General features: G+C 33.5%; 1 protein-coding gene across 1 annotated transcript; it reads right to left on the bottom strand.

The window, feature by feature from the left end:
• Nucleotides 1–582: 582 nt before the first annotated feature.
• Nucleotides 583–22449, bottom strand: LOC123686022. The gene is made up of 5 exons (XM_045625934.1): nucleotides 22293–22449; nucleotides 11945–12127; nucleotides 11565–11754; nucleotides 4912–5067; nucleotides 583–992 (listed from the first exon to the last, which is right to left on the bottom strand). The coding sequence occupies exons 1-5, from the start codon at nucleotides 22351–22353 to the stop codon at nucleotides 662–664; spliced, it is 921 nt and encodes a 306-aa protein (XP_045481890.1). The 5' UTR covers nucleotides 22354–22449; the 3' UTR covers nucleotides 583–661.
• Nucleotides 22450–23835: the final 1386 nt, after the last annotated feature.

The raw sequence follows: 23835 nt of genomic DNA, 5'->3' as shown, positions 1-23835 counted from the left end.
AGAAAGTATAAATCAAGAGCAGATTACACATTATGATGAGCTTCATCGAAACTCACGGCCGATTACGTATTTGGATGAACTCAAATTCTTTATCAGAAAATATTACACATTATATCATAAAGATCATCGAAACTTATGGACACAGAATCTTATGAGGAAGAATGGTAGGAACTGTCCTTCTCAGTTTCAGTTATGGAGAGATTGCATATTCTTTACAAAATTCTTTATTAGAAAAGAATACACATTAGTATACATTTCATCAAAACTTATGGGCAAAACTCAAATGCCAATGAAATAAAATCAGAGGAACTGTCCGTTGGTCAGTTCCTCTGGCTCTATCTCCTCAAAAGGACATGTTTGTCCTTTTCAGGTTCAGTTGAACGAAGTATAAATAAAAAGCGCACATTCCTTACAAAAGTATTCATTAGAAAGGATCACAACCAAGGTGAACATTTTTTTATCAGAAGAATTACATATTAGTATGAACTCAAATGATTATGGGTAAGAATCAGAGTATCCGAGAAACTGACTAATGTGTCCTTTTCAGGTTCAGTTGTAGAAAGTATAAATCAAAAGCAAACATTCTTTACAAAATTCTTTATTAGAAAAGATTACACATTATGATGAACTTCATCGGAACTTACGGACGAAACTTAAATGCCTATGAGGAAGAACCAGAGGAACTGACCAAGGTGACCTTCTCAGGTTCAATTGTCGAAATATATCCTCCCTGTTCTTCAGTACCAGATGACGGATCGTCCTGCATTTCGGCATGAGAATTGAAATTGTCGTAAGGGCCATTTGTTGATTGCTCGAGTTCGAGGTCCTTGTTATGCAGAAACACAGGATGTCTATCTGACGCATCACGGTCGGGTTCAGTCAGCGATTGCATTGGGGAAGAAAGGATTTTGCTAAGTAAATTACTAATATTATTATTATCGATATTTTCGGTGGACGTCGATGTTGGTGCAGCAGTTGTTGTCTTATATTTCCTGAAAAAGATAGGTTAATTACATGTTTACTCCACACTTTTCACTCAGAGACTCTTTTCACCTTTTTAAATGAAAAATCTGAAAATTTTGTTTATAACTCATCTCATTTTGTCATCCTCCAAAACCTCTCAATGGCGTCAAAAATTCCGTTGGAAAATTTTGCCCTATTATTATTTCCCGACCAAAAAAATAATTCAATTACCTATTTAATATTGGCAGCAATTAAATCAAGCGAATAATCAGATTTTTTTTTTGTTTCAATTGTTTCATTGCAACAAAATCGACATGAATTCAATGGAAGATGAATTCTCAAGAAAATTAAATATTTTTTTACCAGAAACCAGTCATAAAAATGCCTCTTTGTCTTTTCTAAGCCATAAGTAAATGAATTTTATTTGAATATCTATACGATAAATATATGAATCTGTAGTTTTGTCTTATTAAAAATTTTATAGATAATCGAACAGGTTTCCACTCAATAATTGGCTGAACTGTGTGTTCCTCTTGAAAACTGAAACCTCCTGTCAACTAATGCGATGTTACATCCTTTCCTATCTAAAATTCTCGTTTAGCATCTCCGAAGATGAGGAGTATGTAAATTATATAGGTACATTGAGTTTACTTGAACTTGAAGATGACTTTATGATATATAAGAAACTGGTTATTATAGGTCGATGATCTCAAGGAGTTCATTATTTGAACATGATGAATATTCTTCATGTTCCATAGACCATAGCCTGATCCAAAAGCAACAGGTAATATTTCAATAAAGGTGTGCCCGAATATACTTTATTAATCTTCCAAGTTAGCTGTCAATCGAAAATTTAAAACATTGTGTTGTTCTTGGAATTATAGAGGTTTAAATTGCCAAAGAGGTTCCGCAATGAGCACATATGAAAATATTTTTGATTTATAGTGTTATTTTACCATGAATATGAATGAAGTGGATTAAAATTGAGATGATTCCTCTCGTGAGATTTGAAATTGAGTTCAAAAATGATCCGATTACAGTAAGAATAACGAAAATTGACCAAAAATACTCTTCAATTTTTTCACGATGCTTTAATCAAATTCTCTGAGTAGGATTTGTTACTGTGTCCTTTTTTATTTCTGTAGAAAGTTCATGGAGAGTAGAACTTTTTCATTGTTTGAGAAAAATAAATGAAATCGTTATTGTTGAAAAGTATTTTTAGATTAACACTAGGTATGTCAAGAGTTTTGGAAGGTAGTTGAATTCCACAGAAAAAAATCGAGAAATGTGATAAGATATGAATTGAAAAAAGGAATTTTACCACCCATGACAAAATTCTTCAAAATACGAATCTGAAAGCAAACACAAACAGTGAATTCATGTTTGTCGTCAGATTTTAATATTGTCTTAAAATTAATTGCATAAAAACTATGTGAAAGCCCGCTCCATAGGCAACCAAGCACCTGGGTGTTAGTAAGGGTATGGTCTGTACATATTCTTGGTTACTGGTTAGTAACTTTATGAAGACTGGGCCAATTGATTGAGTCCAGATGAATATTTTCGTAAATACGATGTTTTTCCGAAAAATGCCAGGTCAATTTTATTGAAGGATCAAGTAGTACTTATCACATCAACGAAAGTAACCCCAGACAGAAATTGTTTACCTTATTCTTAGAAAGAATTGCAATATCTTCGCCATTTGAGATTTTTAAGGCGGTTGCTACCAGACTTATAAATATTATAGTACACCAACGAATTTGCAATCACAAATAAAAATTCACCTTTTCTTGCGTTCTCCAAAAAAATTGTATGAAGGTATTACTGCCTATAAAAGCTGTGATCATTTACTGAAAATTCACTGAATAATCGATCAAAAAAGTGATTTCCATTCAGGAACTTTCGGAACCCTTCAAATTTTGAAGACGACAACATCAAAACTACGTTAAACACTAATGAAGATTCTGTAGACCTATCATTTATTATTTCGGTTCATTGCTTCTTCATTCCAAATTTTTCTATCGTTAATATGAAGAGTTCTGGAAAGAACAAAAATCTACACCAGAATCCAAAGATTTCATTGGATACAATTAAAATTGATGGTTTTCTTGAGTTGATAATATAATGAAAAAAAACATTACCGTTTTTTCATATACAGTTATTGTATTGTCGATGTAGGCAAAATAATAGAAAATATAAATAAAAAAGCTCAACCTTCAAACTTTAGTAAATATTCCGTGTATACAGGGTGTTTCTATATTGATGCAAATAATTTTTCGAAGTGACATTTTTATGAAAAGTATGGTTTTGTTGTAAGCTCATTCCCCTTCAAAATACTGCCTGTTGAAGTTGGAAAACTTCCAGAGATTATAATAATTTAAACCATGAATATACACTGTGTCCGTAAAGTATGCAACAAATTCATTTTTAGCTAAACAGACCATTTTAAGAAATGATCCTGAAACATGTCGATTTTTTATTTTAATTTATCGTATTTTAAAACAATAATCTAATATACAGGATTTTTTTTAATGGAACACCCCCATTTTGCCTCATTTTTCCGATTACTCTAGTTGAGCTGATTCCAAAAATGTATCACATGTTGATTCCAATTGGTACAGGGTGGACAAAAATACAATAGTTTTGTGTGTGCTCATAAAGTAACGCGTAACATTCTTTATTAGGTAAATTAACAATATTATCAAAAATACTTATTGTCTAGCGGCAATTGGTTTGTAACACCCTGTAGTTTGTTACATTTTCAGATTGATAAAAATGAGCTGTTTCCAAACATGTTAGGTACTTGTGGTCTAGCAGACAGAATATGAAAGAAATTATTTCTTATCAATTTAAAAAAAACATAGTCGTCTAGTTTTTCATGAAATGTCATTATTTGTGTAGTAATTTATTGGTGTTCAATGACAGTTTAGTACTACGATATTTTTGGTTTTCCTGAATGTTTTAATTATTGCTTAGATCTAATTCATTATTTTTGTCCACCCTGTACCAATTGGACTCAAGATGTGATACATTTTTGGAATCAGCTCAACTAGAGTAATCGGAAAATTGAGACAAAATGAGGTTGTTCCATTTAAAAAAAATTACGGTGACGTCATTACTCGAAAGTAATTCACCCTGTATATAAGATTATTATTTTAAAATACGGTAAATTAAAATAAAAAATAGACGCGTTTCAGGATTATTTCTTCAAATGGTCTGTTTGTTTAGCTTAAAATGAATTTGTTTCATACTTCACAGAACCAGTGTATATGTTTGACACCAACCTACAACATATAATTTGGTATGACAACATTTGACAGCAGCCCACTCAATATTCTAAACAAATTAGAACGTCTAATCATTACTCTTTTTTCATTATTGGAAAAAATTTCAGGAGAAAAAGTTGTGAAAGTTGCAGATCGAATTTGTGTTCTTGAATCAATATTCAAATCGGATAAAATTTAAGGAACAAAAGTTCTGTTGCAAAATCAAATCAAACATAAACAGGGGTTGATGCCAACAAAAGTTTCCTCCAATTTGAAAAGGACAGTAACTTGGAATGGAAGTAAGTCAGAACAAAAAAATATCTGAAAGACCCTACTTATTTTGATGGAATCAAGGCCTCCTAAAATAGTTTGCATTCAATTTAGGAACACCCTACTGAAGACTTCACGGTTGGTTTGTTAGACAGAATTGGAAAATTCCGAGCTTTATAGACGGAGAAACCCCTGAAGATGCTTACTGCAGTAGTAAGCGAAACGTCAGGTGAAAAACCGAATAGACTACGGCTGAAAAGCCTGGAATTTTCCAATTCTCTAAGTCCGTTGCACGAAATATAAAAATTCGCGAAAATCACTATGGTTTTCGGTGATATACGGACCATACCCTAAATAAAAAGCTGTAGGACACCCTAACCCCAGATGAGTCGCTCACGTGGGCTCACCTTCTTACCCCTGCGCCGATGACACAGGAATAGAACCATAGTTGTAGTAGTAACAGCGAGTCTGCTCGCAGATGAAATCTTTGATGCTCATGCAGTTATCGATTTTCCATTCGAAACTTGGGGCTTTCAGAGTCACGCATGCGCTGGATGCTCCGCTCTCATCGCTGAAAATAAAAATAAAGAGTATTGAAGAGGTTAGGAAAACCCTAATCCGCGTCCAAATGTGTGTAGCAAATATTCCAATTAGCGGCAAGATCAAAGGAGTTTGAAGTTTTTTTGGCAGCGGTCGATCTTGATATGTTTCTGACATAATCCACTTCAGATACAGCGGCTTCTTTATTAGATTATTCTTCGTTGAGCCGTCTAGACTATCACATTCGCCGTTCTTTTGGACACATTTGGAAGCGAATTTAGGAACTGGTTTGGAGGCAAATCAGTTGATTATTAAAATCTACTGCAAATAACATAAAATTCCAAGATATAATCTTAGTTGGATATTTAAATTATTGTAACAATTTCAGAATTCAAGATCGCCTCACAAACCAAACGATATAAACGCTTCAACTGAGCGTTAGCATTAAGAAAAGATGTGCCAACTTAGCCACACAAAAAATTGCGTCTTTTTAATTGATCGATTCCCGATACTCTGTTGACTTTATGCGAATTCCACACAAATGTTTTTTTTTTTGTTCTTTTTAAAGGACCCTATCATCTTATGTAAATTTTACGATTGTTTCCGAGGAAAGGTAAAGAATGTGGACCGACACTTGAATGTTTTCATTTGGACAGTTCTGAAGTAGGTAAATTTCAAAGAATGAACGAGAATCAAATGACAAGAAGTTCTGCAAAATTTACACACAATAGTATATTATTTCTCCGGTGGCATAGAATATCGCGAATCATCACAAAAAGTTTTTGGACGGTAAAAAAAATTATGGCTCATCTTGGATTCGACCGTGAAATATTTCATTGTTTACACTGGAATTTATTCAAATAAAAAGGCCTTTTTGAACAGTGAGTTAATAATTCAAAATTAAGCAAATAGTTGTCACTTTGGCTCGTACATCATTGTTCTTTATTCACGTGAGTGGTTTATGTACTTGTCGAAAAACCCTCGTACTTGCACAGCTTCTTACGCGGTGGAGTACGCGCGTGTGTACGAGAACATCTTTTTGTCCAAAAAAACTAGTATAAAAGACGATTATGTTAATTCCTTCTTATGATTCCGAACGGTGAACATAGATAATAATTGCCACAGTTGCATATCTTTTGTTGTAGTTTTATTAGAATAGAGTAGAATCTTTATTGAATAAAATATAGCATTAAATAATAAATTGCTTTAGTGTTCAAGGAAGTCATTGTACCTAACTCCGAGGAGTTGTATTGAGTGCCTTTGTCGCTTTTTTCAAAAACAATATATTTTCATCAGACAAATTTTAGTAATAAGTTTAGTGTTAAGTTTATGGACTCTACTGAGCGTTCTTTTGGACATCGTCATCAGCATCCAATATCAGCCAACTTCTCACCTCATCTAGTGATCTAGTAAGTCTTGTGCAAGTAGATACCTTTTTCGTTTCATAAATTTCAATTTTGCGCCAACAATTGGGTCAAAGCTCATTTAAATTACAGTCCACTTAGTGAACATCTACGAGCTAAGGTTCAATACTTGAGGATTCTTCCTTGGGTAAAATACAATCATATATTCAAATACCAAGCACTCTTGTCTTTGCTCGGCGTGAACGACCAACATTTTTTCCTAGGGATTCATCAAGCCAAGTAGCTTGACATTTTAACCAACTACTTGACTTGAAAATGAAGTTAGTGAAAAATTTCATATTTGAGCTTGACTTGACTTGATTTTAGGTATTTATTGCTCCACTTGATATCAAGCTACTTGTTATTACTTGAGCTTGATGTGCACGCGTCGCATGGCATATATTTCTGCAATCTCGTGGGCGCTAAGACTAAATAAGGGGATTCCTAGAACGACGAGAGACTGAAGCATTCGCCAGTGTGACGCCAGTTTTCTTACATTCCTATGAAATCTATTGGTAGATTTTGGTAGTTTCAGAAATCTTAAAGCTGGAGCCACATTGAAAATGAAGGATAAAAAAACCATTGAAATTAATTAATGTTTTTATTCGATATGAGAAAGAGAATATCAGAAACAAGGAAAATATATAGAATTTATTGATTATACAAAAAGAATGGAATTTTTTCTCACTAGAGAATGAAACGAATTTCGCCGAAGCGGCATAAATATTGGTGGGCGGCATTCTCTTCTTTTTCCGAGAAATCCGAATTCCTAGAAGTACCTTCGTATTGAATAAATTTATTCAATTCCACAGATTATTTTTATATCAAATTAACTAGGGTTGGGCATGGGCGCATTCGTATTAAAATAATAGTTCATCCGCATCACCCGATTGTTTTACTCAATCATCTTGAAGAAAAAAACACAAAATGTTCAAACATTTTATAAAATCGAAACTCAGCAGAAGCCGCAGGGCCCGCTCTAGAGGGCGCCAAATATTGGTGGGTGGCATTTTCTACTTTTTCCAAGAAATCAGAATTCCTAGAAGAATGGATTGGAAAAATGGCTATACGTTTCACATATATGATTTATAGTGATTTAATTTATGTTTCTATTACGCACAGATAAATATTTCGCGAAATAAATACCTCTGTAGTTTTTTTTTATGTTTTTTTTTGAATAAACATTATTATCATTATTATTATTCAAAAAAAATTGATATTTTCAGTTCTTTTATGCAATTAGTTTAATAAAAGAAAGTGTTTTTTGCAAAATTTCTTCTCATTTCATCATTTTTTTATTTGTGTGACATTACACAATAAAACTGCTACAAATTATAGCTTGATATGATTCAAGTACTTGATAAATTAATACTTGACTTGACTTGAGATCGAAAAACTACTACTTGAAATAAAGTCAAGCTCAAGCCAAGTAGCTAAAATCAAGCCAAGCCGTGAATACCTAAATTATACAATCCTCACGAAATTCTTTTCAATATATTACAACCTATTTCTTAATTTCAGTTCGATCCGAGTATTTTATGAATTAGTGTCAAAACAAAATTTCATATACTATCGAACGGATTTACAAATTCAACACAGATCTTTGAACGCACAACCCTACCCTGAAAATTGCAAGTCCAAGTACAGGTGATAACAAGTTCGTAAAAAGGCTTGGTGTAATAATACCATTCAAAAAAGGCATGGTATACCATTAAAATAGCTTTAATATTGACAAGGAAAGAGGCATGGTGTAATAAGGGATTATTGCTTCAAACAATTCCTCACACCTAACCCTAATTATCCTCCAAGGAGCACCGAAGAAAGGCAAACAACCTGTACAATCATCTTCACCATTAACCTCTGGCATGGCGCTCCAACCCAACCATCCATAATGAGTTTTGCGGAACGTGATCTCGTTTACTAGGATTGAAATGACCAAAGTATTTCTTCACGATACCCCCAGCTCCAACACCAGCCAGGATGAGATCACTTCGGGCGCGGCTACAGATCTTCTGCACCACAACGTGAACGTACTGTCTGTCACCGTTTGCCGCCGATGCCGATGGCGGTCTAGGTCCTCTTTTTGTTTTTTCCAGAAGGTCAACACCGCCGTCTGGGAATGACGTGCAGAGGGAGCCCCCTCGGTTCGCGCTGGCTCTAATACGTGCCCCTGGGGTACGCCTATAAAGATCGCTGTATATGGACGATGGCACCGGCCGAAGGACTACCACCGCCGCTTATCGGCTCTCGGATGTTAATTTTTCGCATCGGAATTCCCCGAATGTAGTATCATGATTTACGAACCATTTCTTGTGTGTGCCGACGTTGGACGTTCCGTATCTCACTGTTTTTATTTCTTCTACGCGGGAACGACCAGTTCTTCCCCTTTGATTTAATCTGCGCTGCACGATTATAATCGGGTGATAACTATGGACATGGCTCGTTGGCTTCGACAACCTGGTAGGGTATGTTTCGATATAATTGATTGGTGTAGTACCCGGTGAATTACAAGCACCTCTCGTTATTTTTCATTATCATTGTATTCGACATCGACAAGAAACAAGGTTGTTTTGTTGAGTTGATTTATAACTGGGATGAAGATCCTTGAGTTGGACGGCTAAGCTATAAGAAGCGGTTCAAACAATAGAACTATAAACTAAGACCAGAATCGGCGGAATATTCAAGATGAACACAAAGCTTAAAGGAAGATGAGTTGGGAAATGCGTATATTCTTCAATCTGCTCTCAAAAATATGAGCAATAGTGCATTGTATTCGAAATAACGTTCAGAACGTATTCTTCATCGAGTACCATCTCCAAAAGGTTGGTAACAATATTCATACATTTGAAATAATGATTTTTGAAAATATTTTAAGAAATATATATATTGGCATGACAGACAAGTCATAGTGAGAGCGTCGGACTAGTGATTCGGAGGTTGCGGGTTCGATACCCGCTCGAGCAGGTACTTTTTCCGGGAATCAAAAAACTATTCTGTCATGCCAATATATATATTTCTTGATATTCATACATTTCATTAGCACCTAAAAATGCAAAAGTTGTAAATGATTCGAAATTGAATGAAGGTATTAAGTATGTCGCTCTAAAACTTTAAAAGACAATCAAAATTTAAAACGAAGTTTTTGAAGAAATAAAAGTTGTGATTTTCTGTTCAATTACTCAAACAATTTTCATTGGTTTCAATCAAGGCGTAGGTGAAGTTTCAATCGATTAACAAGAACTGTCTAACTGATTAAAAATTGGTGTTTTCAACAAGAATTAATTGATTCCTGCGTTAATTTGGAATTATTAACAATGAAAAATCTCTTTTGATGGTCTTTAGGGATTCTGAGTTATTGACAAAATGCTTTTTTTCATCTTGATTTGTTCATAACTTTCCAAATGTTCAATATGTACTGAAACTATATTCCAATACATTTTTTAGACCTTATTCCATCAAATTCACCATCTCCATCGCTTTTTTAATAGTGAGCTTGTTTTTCACTTGGATATTGTTTCGTTTCGCCGATTATTACAGTTGGCATCAATCAATTAAGAGGGAACACCACTACGTAGCTGATCAGTTCAAAACGAAATTAGAGATATTTCTTCTTAAAAATGACCGATTTTCATGGGGTTTTCTCATAATTTCCTTAGACAATAATCTACATGGGAGAAAGTAAATATTTTTAATTTGCGAAAGAAAAAAGGAAAAAAATTGGGTTACTTTTCGTTTTTCGGAAAAGAATTGATATGTACTTTTCTCATTTTTACATTTCAGAATTATCTTTGAAATGTTCGTGAAAAAAAACCTACAAAAAATCATTTAAAGAGGTAAGATTATAATTTCGTGGTTCGTCGTACAGTGCTGCCCTCTATTTATTTGCTTCGAAAAAAGAAAGAAGATGAAGTGAATGTACAACTTGGTACACAGTACAAAGTTTGGTAATCGCAGGAGCTTCAGAGAGGAATTGAATGGGTACTAAAGTTTGGCTGATACGCGAAAAACCACATGGTGGTAATCCCTCTCAAGAGAATTCCTAGGAACCACAAACTTCTGAAAAGACCTACCGTAGTTATGGACGAAACAAATCAATTTATAAGGGCTGAATAGCCTGTTCGAAAGAATTGTCGATATTTATTCTGTTGCTGGCGTTGTCACAACTATTCTATATTCAAGCAGTGTTTGTTTACAGCGCTCCATTTTTTCAGTTACAGATTGTTTCCCTATTTTTGAATTGAAAAAACAGTGTACGTATGGTTGTATTCGTCAAAAAAAAAAAATTTGTGAAAAGAATTTTGAAGCTGAAAATGGGTAACATCGATTTTATGCTCATTCAATTATAATTTTTTCAATTCTGATTATTTAATTTTCAGCATCTGAAGCACAGGATAAGGAGCCAATATGCTTCAGAAGTGAGTTCAAATGATCTCATATTGTGTACATCAAGAGAACACTGAAAATAAGCACGGAGCTTCAAATTGTGGGTTATTTTTTCGATATTCCTCTTATATTTTCTCTGGTTCTGATGATGTGATCAGCTTAAGATTTCGCACGAATCATCATTCCATAAGAAAAAATTACAATTCCGTTGATTTCGTGCTCATGTAAATATTAGGTAATTTTTTTTATATTCTTGAATTTCAAAAATTCTGGTGCTCGAAATGAAAATTCGCACTCTTGAAATCAAATTAAGTGCATCAACAAACTTAACGACGGCACTCTAGATCCGAACCTACACTGAAATTCTGTAGCTTTTTTCGTTCACAAGAAATTATGTTTACTGTGAGTAAGTTGAAGTTTTTCGTTTGAAAACATTCCCAGCTCAAAAACCGAAAATTACGGACATTGTGGAGCGCACTGTTTAGGGAACAAGCGCAAAATAACAGAACTCGCTAACAACTCGTGAATTATAAAATTAATAGATCATTTCAGGCACCTATTTCCTCCACAAACCACAGAGTAGAATATTAAGTAAGTGTAGTATATTGACCCCTGTGACTGTAATTGGAGGAGCCCAAATAAGAGAACCCCTTGCATCGACTTGCAGAGCAAATTGATTAGTTCAAAACTGAACTGGCACTTGACAACGTCGAAAGAATAACAACAACACTTAATTCTTTACCTTTCTCTCGCAGTTCTTTGAGGACTAGTGCTACCAGGAACATTTGAAGCTACAGGACCCTCTGGATCTTCGATTTCAGTCTGCTTCATGTAATTGAAGGTAGCATTGAATGGCAATCCTGTGCTCATCCAAAGGAACATATTGGTGCCTAGCCGGTTACCAGACGTCCAAAAGTCGTATTTATTGAAACCTGAAATCAATTAAGCACTCACTACTGTTATCCTAGTGCTAGTTTCTCGTTATATTGTTTTATGACGAATTGCTACTGCTACTGTTGAACAAATTTTATTGACAATTTCTTTTAATGGGAACTTGAATTCACATCTTTTTATTGATGCTTGGTGATTATTAAACCATAAAATTAACCGTTTCAAACTCACCTGCATTACTTAAGTACTGCGTTATAGAATCTGCCTTTTCTTTTGTTTCGAAGGAAACCAATTGTAATCCTAACGACCTACAATACTGATACGCTAGGAAAAAATTTAATTCTGGCGAATAAGGATTCATTCTGCTAACGAAATATTGGACCCCATCTAACTGTATCGTTGTTATCCTTTGCCCTGCAAAAAAAAAAATTTTAATTGGATATCTTGTAGCTCTGCAGGTTTATCTTGGTGTAGGATGCATTTGATGTACTGGATTAGGTAAAATATTGTTCAGTTGGTTTAGGTTTTCCATACGGTTTTTTTTTATTTTTGTTTCGTCAGATTTTCATCAGAATTAGAGGCATATGAAGCATTTTCTGAAGGCTTCTCAGTGAGTAGGACTTATGCATAATATAAATGACATGATTAGCATGCTAAAACTGAAAGCAGGCTTAGATGATTGCGCTCACAAATTACATAGTATAAAAGAACGTAATGAGTGTGATTGAATCTTATGTTTTCAGCTGAACGGTTCAAGTTGTACAAAATTGTCTTGGCAATCGTAAAGCAGAGAATTAAACGGAATAAGAGGAAACTTATGCTTTCTAAATTGATAAGATTCTCGGTTTTAATATGAGTATAAAACTTTACAACCTCCACAAACCCTCAGAGCAAGACCTATTAAATGGAGAACGGGTATAGAAAATTAACATCAGGATTTTAAGATAATGGAAAAGTATAATGAATTTTAATTGATCTATTTTCTGAGTTACTTCCCATAATACGATCGATATATGGATCATATCTTAGGTGTACAACTTTGCTTGCGCCGTTTTGCAATAGATGGCTGTAACGGTAAGTGGCAGTCGAAACAAATAGATCATAGATATTCTACAATAAGCTAAGGTATATGTAAACATAACGCAAGGGTGGATATAGCTCTTTTTTCTGCTTCAATATGAAGAAATCTGCGGCTGAGGCTCATATAATGCTCTCAAATATCTATGGTGAGGCCGCTATTAGTGGAAGAACGTGTCTAGAGGGGTTTTAACGCTACAAGAACGGTGATTTTGACATTGAAGGCCAGCATGGCGTTGGAGGAGAGAAGATTTTCAAAGATGCAGAATTGGATTCTTTATCTTCATGTCAAACGCAATAAGAATTGGCAGGATCATTGGTAGTGACCCAACAAGCCATTTCAAAACGTCTGAAAGTCATGAGAATGATTCAGAAACAAGGAAATTGTGTGCCGTACGAGTTCAAGCCGAGATATATTGAACGGCGTTTGTTTGCTTGTGAACAGCTTCCTGCAAGGCAAATACGGAAAGGATTTCTGCATCGCATTGTCACTGGAGACGGAAATTGGGTTCAGTACGATAATCCCAAGCGCAGAAAATCATGTGGATATCCCGGTCATGATTCTACGTCGACGGCCAAACCGAATATTCACAGTTCCAAGGTCATGCTCAGTATTTGGTAGGACCAGCTCAGCGTAGTGTATTGTGAGTTCTTAAAACCGACTGAAAAAATCACAGGCGATCATTATCGAACGCACTTAATGCGTTTGAGCCGAGCATTGAAAGACAAACGGCCGCAATACAATGAGAGACATGATAAAGTGTATTGTTCAGATGTTGCTCCCTCGGACTATCACTTGTTTCGATCAATGTCTCCCGTCCTGGCTGGCCAGCACTTCCGGTCTTAGGAAGAAGTAAAAAATTGGATCGATTCGTGGTTCGCTTCCAAAGATGACGAGTTTTTTCAATGCGGGATTCGTACACTGCCCGAAACATGGGAGAAAGTAGTGACCAGCGATGGACAATACTGTGAATCATAGATGTATAACCAATTTTATACAATAAAGCCTCGAAGCTGGGAGCAAAATTAAAGTTGGGAAAAACTCAATATCTTTGAAAAAGATGACATTGTTGAAAAACCTATAGCGAGATGCTTTTCGCCAAATCTGCAGCTGAAAAACTGCGTTAAAAAATATAGGGTGTCTCATTTAAGAAAGACCTTCATATCTCTGAACCGTAATCAATTTCTATGATCTGTTATGAGTATCATATAACCAATTAAAATGACTGAAAAAAATGTTTAGGTATAGGTAAAACGAATATCTCGAACAGTAACCAAGATTTAGCGAAATATTTGAAACGGTAATTTTAGTCTTATAGTTCTCGAGTTGCTTTTGGTGAGCATCGAATTTAGGACACCCTGTACTCAATTTTGAACGCGTTTCAATTCATAATAAAATTCGAAATGAATTCAAATGTGTATTAATAATTGATTAGTATTAAATGAATTTCTATCGATTAAAGGCCAAAACAATTCGTTATTCAAAATTACACAAGTAATACTCTATGTAAATTTCTGAAATTGACCCAGACAATTCACTCTCATCATGCTACGTCAAATCATACTAATCCATTACGTCTGTGTCGCCTAGAGATCAACTCCCCAACCCAACGTGACTAGGCTATTAAAATCGTATTATGCAACCTCTGTTAACCACTCAAGAGGATGATTACCATGAGTGCTGCATCACGATGTAAGACCGGAAGGAAGGCTCCATTTGATTTCGTACAGACTTCATCCGATCGCATGAGGATACTTCCAAGAGACACCCTGTACTCGACACGAAATAGAGGTTGATTATATCGTATCCTCTCCAATGGAGATTAAAAAAAAAATCCAGGGTCTCTTGGAAATAATGTTTTCCTCTTTCATAGAAATGGCTTGCAGACATGAATTGATGATGGTTGTTTAGAATGAAACAGAGGGTGTAATTATCAGTGACTCGAATTTTTAATGAGACAAGAGGATGCGAATGTGTTTGACTATTCAATTACATATTTGCATAAGTTGTTAGCAGGTATAAGGAAATATAATATGTATGTGCTATGAATGCATAAGAAGCGAAGAATATGTTAATAACTAAAATACAAAAAAGATTAAGATTCGCAGAGATAAGACAGAGTAAAATAGGTAAATTATAATGAATATGAATTTTGATTTGAACATTTTGTGAGCAATAGCCTGATTTGCAAAAAAGCACACATTAATTTATCGAAAATTTGAATTTTCACAACTTAAGAACTAATAAGATAATAAGAGATTGAGTTGTATAGTTTTCCAGAATATTATTTAATATGTTCTCTGAATATTTAGGTTATTAATGCGATGATTGAGTTCCTTGATGGGCAAAATCCGTCGAATAGTTCGGTAGTTTATTAATTTTTTTAATATTGATTATCAACTGTTTCTTCATGTGTCCACTTTCATTACGTTGAAAAAAAGAATAAAAAACCATAGTGGGAAATTTGAAGCGTTTTCGTTATTCAATATTCCAAATATTATTTCATTCAAATTAATGAACCAAGGGCATCAACCTGTAAGAAGTTATTTCATTCAATCATCAAGATCTCGAAGAATGTTTATGAATATTTGAAAGTCACCTCAAATATAAACAAAGACGTTTAGTATTTTATTGAAATATTTTCGACGATTGGTAGTAGGTATACGACAGTATAGTGACTAAGTAACTATTATTTCGATTTGGTTGAGCACAACAAATCAATGAAGATTTCAATGTTTCAGTTCCAGTAAGTACCAATTTGAAATTATTCTATAAAAATTCTCCATTAAAATCTAAAGCTTCAGGTGTTCGAAAGCATAATAAAAAGTCTAGTTGACATACAACATTTTTTTGGAGTACAGGTTATTTTGTTTGAAGAAGAACGATAATTCTTTATCAAAGATCACACATGTCTTACATGTATGAGATTCTTCATTATGCTCAAGAAGAACAAACAATGCAAGAGATCCTCTATTGCATCCAGTAGATAATATTGGTTATACCATTATAGTGGATTTTGTACAGGTTCATTATTTTATACAGTAAAAGAGAAACACAGGCATTGTTCGGAATTCTAGAATGCCAAGAATTTTTTTCCATAATAAGCAAAAACATTCTGATAAAAACAAATAGTAGAATAGATCATATTGCACTCCGTTGCAGAACATACTGAACAACTTTGATTTCGAGTTGGAAGTTGCTGAAAATTGGTATAGATATTTGTATCAGGGGGGAGGGGGCAATAAGAGGGATATAAATATATCTATATATAAATTTGGAAACTCCGAAGATATACAGTTGCTGTAAGTCCATCATCCAGTCATTAGTGAAAAGTTCTTCTGTGGAGAAGGTTCTTGGTTTCGATATTATAACCTTGAGGATCCATTTTTGGGTCAAAGATATAGTTCTTATTTGGCTCTCATAGGTCCCACCCCAAATGATAATTCCATAAGAAAGAACGGCCTCGACCAACGATCTATATGCTATCTTCAATATGTTCTGAGGGAGGAATTTTCGCCACTCATAGAAGGTGAACACTAATTTTCTCAGTCGTTTTGTGAGATAGAATCAGGAATCAAATCAGAAAAGAATGAGAAATAATAATTCCTAGTGGAGAATTTGCACTGCTTCCCTCTATTAAGGACTAATAGATTTACCTCCACATCCTTCGTAATGAAGAGGATGCCCAATTACAAAAGAATCACTTTCGAGAATCGGCTCGGCTCTATAACAATCAGGAAATTGCATGCGTTTCTTCCTCCTAATAATCGTGTAGCGTAGAAAAAAAAAACACAGTTTATAAATAGACTCGAACACCGCGGCTACACATAAAAGCTGATCTGAGGTCAGCCTCCTCTTCAATGCCGAAGAAATTTTGTAAGCATCGATTCCAATCACGACTGAACTCTGTTTTGAGCCTCATACGAATTTAAAACCGGTGAGTCCACTTTTATAATCGGACTGAATTCATTCAACTTTAACTATCGCAATCTTCGATTTATTCGTCTTGCTTCTTTGTTGTTTCAACAGGTTCAATGTATCTTCCATGCGAAGGGCAATGTATGGAAATAAAATAGTAAAAGATCGACATTGTTGTAAAGGAATTCTCGATGTCTAGCGTACTAGTGCAGAGAGTCGAGGAATTCCTCGCAAAGAACGCTGTGCACAGGCTCACCTGGAGAAATCGAAAGCGTCCGGTTTTCGTCTTCTTCCTACAACAACGAACATTTTGAATACACCACAAAAATTATACAGGATGTTCGCGAATTGAAGGTACAAACGAAAATGACAAATTCTTGGGATCATTTTAAGAAAAAAATTCCTACATACATGGGCCTGCAAAGGCTTTGTTTTCAAGATACAGGGTGTTAAAGTTTGATCATTTTTTCTCCTGGTACCTTCCCTTCACAAGATATTTAACTCAAATTTGGCATGGATTTCCCAATTTGATGTTTCCATCATGCAATATGCTAATTTTGAATGCAAATCTACAGGTTGATCATTCTTCTGCAACAGTTTCCGCTTCTTTCTTCCAAAACTTTTTTTTGGTGTACCACTGGTAATTTAGAAAAATGTGAAAAAAACTTTGTTCCAATAACTACACTTTTTGGTTTCTTGTAGTTTTGACGTATCTGCTACTGATTTTAAGAAAAAAAATTTAAATTATTCTCTAGTAATCCTCAGGAAAATCCAAATTATTATGAAGTTTTATTTAGTAAGCTGTGATCAATAAATTAATTATAAATATTGGTACTTATTTACCCAATCTGTAGTGAAAATAAATAAAGATTCAATAAGCTGATATAATAATCACAAATCATCTATAAGAAACAAGAGTTTGCTGGTCCATGTTTATCGTACTTTCTTCTTGAAATTATCCAGAGGATCTCTCCTTTTGCTTTGTACCTCCAATTTAAGAACACCCTGTACAAAAACCTGACGATATTCGCTAACTCACAATATTTCAGAACTGTTATTATTTCAATTCGATAGTTTCATATATCCTCTTTTAATATTTTTCGATTTTGTGTTGGGAATTTGATATAACTTCTTCTTTTATCATAAAAATTATTTATAATGCAAGTTCTGAAAAAGGCATTGATTCCACGAGTTCGAAATTCAAATGAATGAATGAGTGCTAGAATGAGTCTTCTGTTCGAGCATTATTTTCTCAAATTCACTGGAAATTTATTGAAATTAATGAAATATATCCTCAACTATCGTTTGAAGTTATTTGCATTGAATAATGTTGCTTGGCAGAGCTTATTTTCTGTATCACAAATTTGATAAATAATATTCGAATCCGTGACAGGAGATTTCTAAGTACCAACATATAATAATGAAATATAAATAACCATGAAATCTCTGTGAAACTGAGATATTCCCGCACGATATTCTACAAGGTATGACAGAATGATAGGATTTGTCTATAATGACACCATCAATTACATAAAGCTTGAAATAGTAAATTACATCTACACGCCAAATATCAATTTGTTCAGATCATATAACGGTATTAATAATTCTACTTGAATGATCTATGTTACTATGTTCTGATCACGACAAGTGATTGTGCACAAAGCTCAAAATTATTAATGAATAAATACATATACATAACTCAAGAGAAATTATGTTTGAAGCTTGATTGAGTAATTTGATATCTGAACCTTCCCTGAAAATTGAGAGTATTTCAGTTTTTGCTCTCGAAATATATCGTGTTTATGGCAAGAAGGACGGCTAGATAAAATTAAATTGGAGAACTAATTTTTCATCAATAAGTCGACCTTTATCGTTTGGGACCAACTCCGGCTCAAAATTCGAAAAATACACACATCGTTTCAACATGATATTACGTGTTCAGGGAACGAGCGTAAAAAACAATTTTTTTAATCATCGCAACTACATCATTCCTCAATTTTATAAATGTGGGCCATCGAATTTTGGAGAGATTATTTTTCAAATTGGTTTTTAAATTAGAAAAAAACCTTTACCGAAGGAGTCTGTATAGCCACCGATCTTGATTCGAAATTCGTTACAAATAAATTTCTAATTTTCCAAGAAACACTTGATGGACAAAAAATTATTTCATTTATTTGTCAACTTGAAATTAATTTAAACGTGTCTTGAAATTTGTCACACTTTTCAGGTATGGATGACCATACCATTATTCATTAATTTTGTCACATTATTCTGACCAGAATTTAAAAAAATTTTTGGAGAAATAATAGTATAAAAGTTATGAAACGCGCTTTCATAATAGATCGAACTAAAAAGTCGAAAAAACTGGAAATTAGAGTGCTAGGCCCTAATAGAAGTTTCGATTTACTTCTTTCGATACTAAGCCTTTAAAATAATTACTAACCTCTGAAACTTCCACAGTTCATGTTTTGGATACCAAAAATCGAATAAAAGAATCCGTCTGTCCGTCACACAAAACTTTTCTCGAAAACTAAACAACATATGATTAAGAAATTGATGATATGAAGGATAAGTCTTTGACTTGTACATATATTTCAAAGGAATCACTTTTTTCCTCTACCATTTTTTCCAATTCGGCTCGGTTGAAAATATAAAGGATGTTGAAAATCCATAAAAAATTTAATTTTCAGTTATATCTCGCAAATGGAATGGAATCTAAGAAAATGATTCTCAGATTATAGTTTTTTATTGATGTGATGAATCTTTTCCGAACATAAAATTCCATCAAAGTCCGGTCAACTCCAGAATGTCCGCTATACTAAGTGAGAAAACAAAATCGAATCGGAAAGAATAGTGAAGGAAATTTGATCTCAGGAGCCAGGATTCTTCGGTTGAAATATATGTACAAGTCAAAGACTCACCCTGTATACTGCTACAATGATACTGAAATATTTTTAACGCCAAGTCCTAACAATTCTAGTTTCGGGGTTATAATGTATTAATCATATTTTCCAATATGATCTGATCGAAAGATGAATAGAGTCTTGTTCAGAAGTGCAGTAGCCCAGATATCCCATGTTCAATATCAGAAAAGACTACAACTGTTTTATTCAAAGATACCAAAGTTCTTCCTTTTAGCTTCCTTTTTCTAGATAAAAAGAAATTTTTAATATCCAAATATTTAGGCTTTCTTTCACTGACAATAAATTGAAAGTAAAACAATAAAAATCAACACGAGATTGAAAATGTTTTCATATGATAAATTAAACATCTAATGGTTAATCAGTATCTTCCAGTCATGTAAACTTTGAAGCAAAAAGAATACCAAAATAATTAGCAAGCGACTATTTCAAGTTCAAGGGAACATCAATTTATATCCAGATTGCTATAAAACATTTATACGTTCGCAGTGCGTCTTGATTTAAACGAGAATAAATGTTTGAGCAGAGGTTCTCAACAAATTCAGAAATATTCGGTTTATATCAGAATCAGAGAGTAGAGGATATACAGGGAAGTTCTCTTAAATTTTATTTTAGTATGTACATATTTAGATTATTATGATGGAGTTCAGTGATAATCAATAGACAAACGTAAATCCGTTATATTCGGTTCAATATCATGATCTGAAACCGCTAGATTTGTGGTCCAAACACTCCTCACGGCCGTTACGAATTGATTCTATAATAATTATTCAAATTTATTCAAATCGGATGTTGGAGAATTTGTAATATAGGAACATGTTGATGAATCAATGACCGGATGTATCAACTGGAAGTACCATACGAGACAGATTCAACCTCTGCATAATAATTGAACGAAAAGGAAGAATGAACGAAAGACAAAAAAAACAAATGACCAAGAATCGGACATCGTGAATTTTAAAAACTTCGAAACCTTGATGCGAAAGTTTAATAAACTTGTTAAAACTATTGACTGTTTGCCCAACAGAGCAGTAAATATTTTCCATGAATATCTTTTCCATTAAAATAATCCCATCATCCACATACCATGACTTCTTCAATTCAGACATTTCAAGAGATTTTCGCAAATATGAGTATGAACAAAAAAAAAACTGTTTTAGGGGTCATTTGATGATTTTCGAAGAGAGGTATGTTCAATAATTGAATATCTACAATTTATTGCTCAAAATAACTAAAATTTTAATTAAGGTCAAAACTGTTTTTCTCATATAAGTATCCCAAAATTTCACTACTATGAAGGTATGCACACAAACTAAAAAGAAAGTAAAAAATAAATAAAAAGAATTAAGATATTTTTAACAAAGACAGTGACGAAAAAAATGAAATTATTATTACAAGCACATCATAGTAAAGAAACATAATTTTGAGATTTAATATATAAATAGATTAATTATGGAGGTTAAATTTGTTACACTCTTTTTTTTTGCAGTATATTTTTGTATTTGCACACTTGAAGATGTCATGGTCTATGAAAAAAAATGCGAAAAATGTATAGAATGAAGAAGAAATGTTTGCAAAAACTGCATTACATTATTTCGATATTATTAAATTCTTCAATTTCAATCCTTCTGAATGAATCGAGAGAGAATCAGTGAGTGCAGTCTAACTATTGAATTTTGCACCCAATTTAGTACCTATTCTCATCAATACTCCAGGATTTCGAAATTTTGTTTACTTTGATCCTTAATAATTTACAACTTGATCAAAACAAAAAACCGGTGCAATTTTTTATAGATATGGGAAAGTATTATTCAAAGTTTCATTACAACAAAACTAATAGGAATAGGACATATACATGAAAAATATTCTTTTGAGGATTATCAAACTACCACAATTGAGTTTCGTGATTTTTTAGAATTTTTAATTTGATCCCGCCATTTTGGTCACTCATATAAGTTGCAGAAGCTGGGATGATCATTATAAAATATATATTATACAAACCTCATAATAAAATATTCAACTGTCAGATTATCTAATATAAAATCATTGAATTTCCTCATAGAAAATACTCTATTTCTAATGGTTATGAAGTAATGAAATCCAAATATCAGTTCGATTATTGAAAACTTCGAAATCTTGAAAAAATTCTCTGATAAACAAAAATCACTATTCACAGTCTTGTATAACCTTATTATCAAATTTTCACCTATTCCAGGTTCAAACCGTTGATACCTATATCTAACAAATTCAGACTCTAGGTGCTATTCAATTCTTTTATTACTATTGAAAGTATAGTTTTATTAGAATTGAAAGTATGTTTCCCCAGGGGGTATGCGAGGAATCAATTTCGCTTTTCAATTCTGCGAAACCAAAATGGTAAACTAAATTTTTTTCAGCAAAAAGTGGTATCAATTTCTGTTAGATAATGTGCATATAATTCTTATTTTTTCGGGGTGAAAATGACCAATATAATATTCTCAGAACGTCGCTCACCCTGTACAACATCATATCTATTACGGGTGCACAAAAAGATACTTTATGCAATGCTCAATAATTTAAGATGTGTGTTAACTTCAATTGAAGCTAGCAAATTTGCGCACGCATGGTAGTGGTTAATCAAAAGGATGCAATTGAAGAATTCGAACAGAAATATTGAACTCACCTCGAGATACTGTGGCGAAAAATAATAAAAGTGCGGTGAAAGAACAAAGGTGACGGGACATGTCTGTTGTTTTATACACGAATGACTGTATCGCGCTTGTTGTGCTCGCTTACTGAAAGAATCTTCATTCGTTTGTTGTTTTTGTGCCCCGGTGGTTGGATGATCCTATAGTCCCCCCCACGATAACCATTTACCTATTATGAACTTGTTTGAGTTTATTTTTACCATCTTCTTTGAAACCACTTACCCATACACCGTTTGAGTCTGCATCATCGTTTATCTTTTTTTTTTTACTTCATTTTATTTTATTGCAATATACAAGGAACAGGCCGGACGAGAATTCATCATTCTTAAAGATTCTGAATCTATCGGTGCTAAATTTACCTCAATCTTGATCAGCTGTGTTCAATTGTAGTTATTTATTTCTTCGGAAATAAACATTCATTTTTTCCAGACAACGGGCGAGTCGGCGGGATAGAAAAAAGATTCAGTTTTTTTTTTTTTGTGAAGACGAAGATTCCTTGTAGGCATTCCTTGCAATTTTGCTCTAGTCTAGCAGCTTAAATATTCAATCAAAATCGAAATAGGTTTTCGATATTTTTTCACTATCAAACTATTGGCATTGAAACTTATGTATTTTATTCATTTCTGATCGTCTGACAAGATATTCATTTTTTTCATGAATTAATTTCGATTCATTATTTCAAAAGATGAATACCTATTTGTTAGAAAATACGGCAAAAGATCCTCTCCAATTTCAACATTTTCACTCGAAAAATGCATTTCAGAACATCTCGAACAACTGTGGTTTCGTATCTATATATCTGTCGGTTTGTGTCTGCAAAATTCTATTTTCCAAAAAATTATGTTCAAAAAATTACTTTCTGCCATCAAAATGTATCAAAAACATGGATCGTGTATACTCTCAATGCGGTGTTCTAAATTTCATACAAATATCTCATCACGGTTTTGAGAAAATATCTTACGCTATTTTGTTAAGAATAATATACACTGTGTCCGTGAAGTATGGAACAAATTCATTTTTAGCTAAATAGACCATTTTAAGAAATAATCCTGAAACACGTCGATTTTTTTATTTTAATTTACTGTATTTCAAAATAATAATCTAATATACAGGGTGAATTACTTTCGAGTAATGACGTCATATGTTGATTCCAATTGGTACAGGGTGAACAAAAATACAATAGTTTTGTGTGTGCTCATGAAGTAATGCGTAACATTCTTCATTATCAATTGTTGATTCCAATTGATACAGGGTGAACAAAAATAATAAATTAAATCTAAGCAATAATTAAAACATTCACGAATACCAAAAATATTGAGGTACTAAACTGTCATTAAGCACCAATAAATTACTAAACAAATAATGACATTTCACAAAAAACTAGACGACTATTTTTTTTTATTATATTCTGTCTGCTAGACCACAAGTACCAAACATGTTTGGAAACAGCTCATTTTCATTAATCTAAAAATGTAACAAACTACAGGGTGTTACATTCAAACCAATTGACGCTAGGCA

Source organism: Harmonia axyridis, chromosome X, assembly GCF_914767665.1.
Source record: "Harmonia axyridis chromosome X, icHarAxyr1.1, whole genome shotgun sequence".
NCBI classification, from domain to species: domain Eukaryota; kingdom Metazoa; phylum Arthropoda; class Insecta; order Coleoptera; family Coccinellidae; genus Harmonia; species Harmonia axyridis.
Note: the sequence above shows the minus strand (reverse complement) of the source record. Positions and strands in the feature narration are given on the sequence as shown.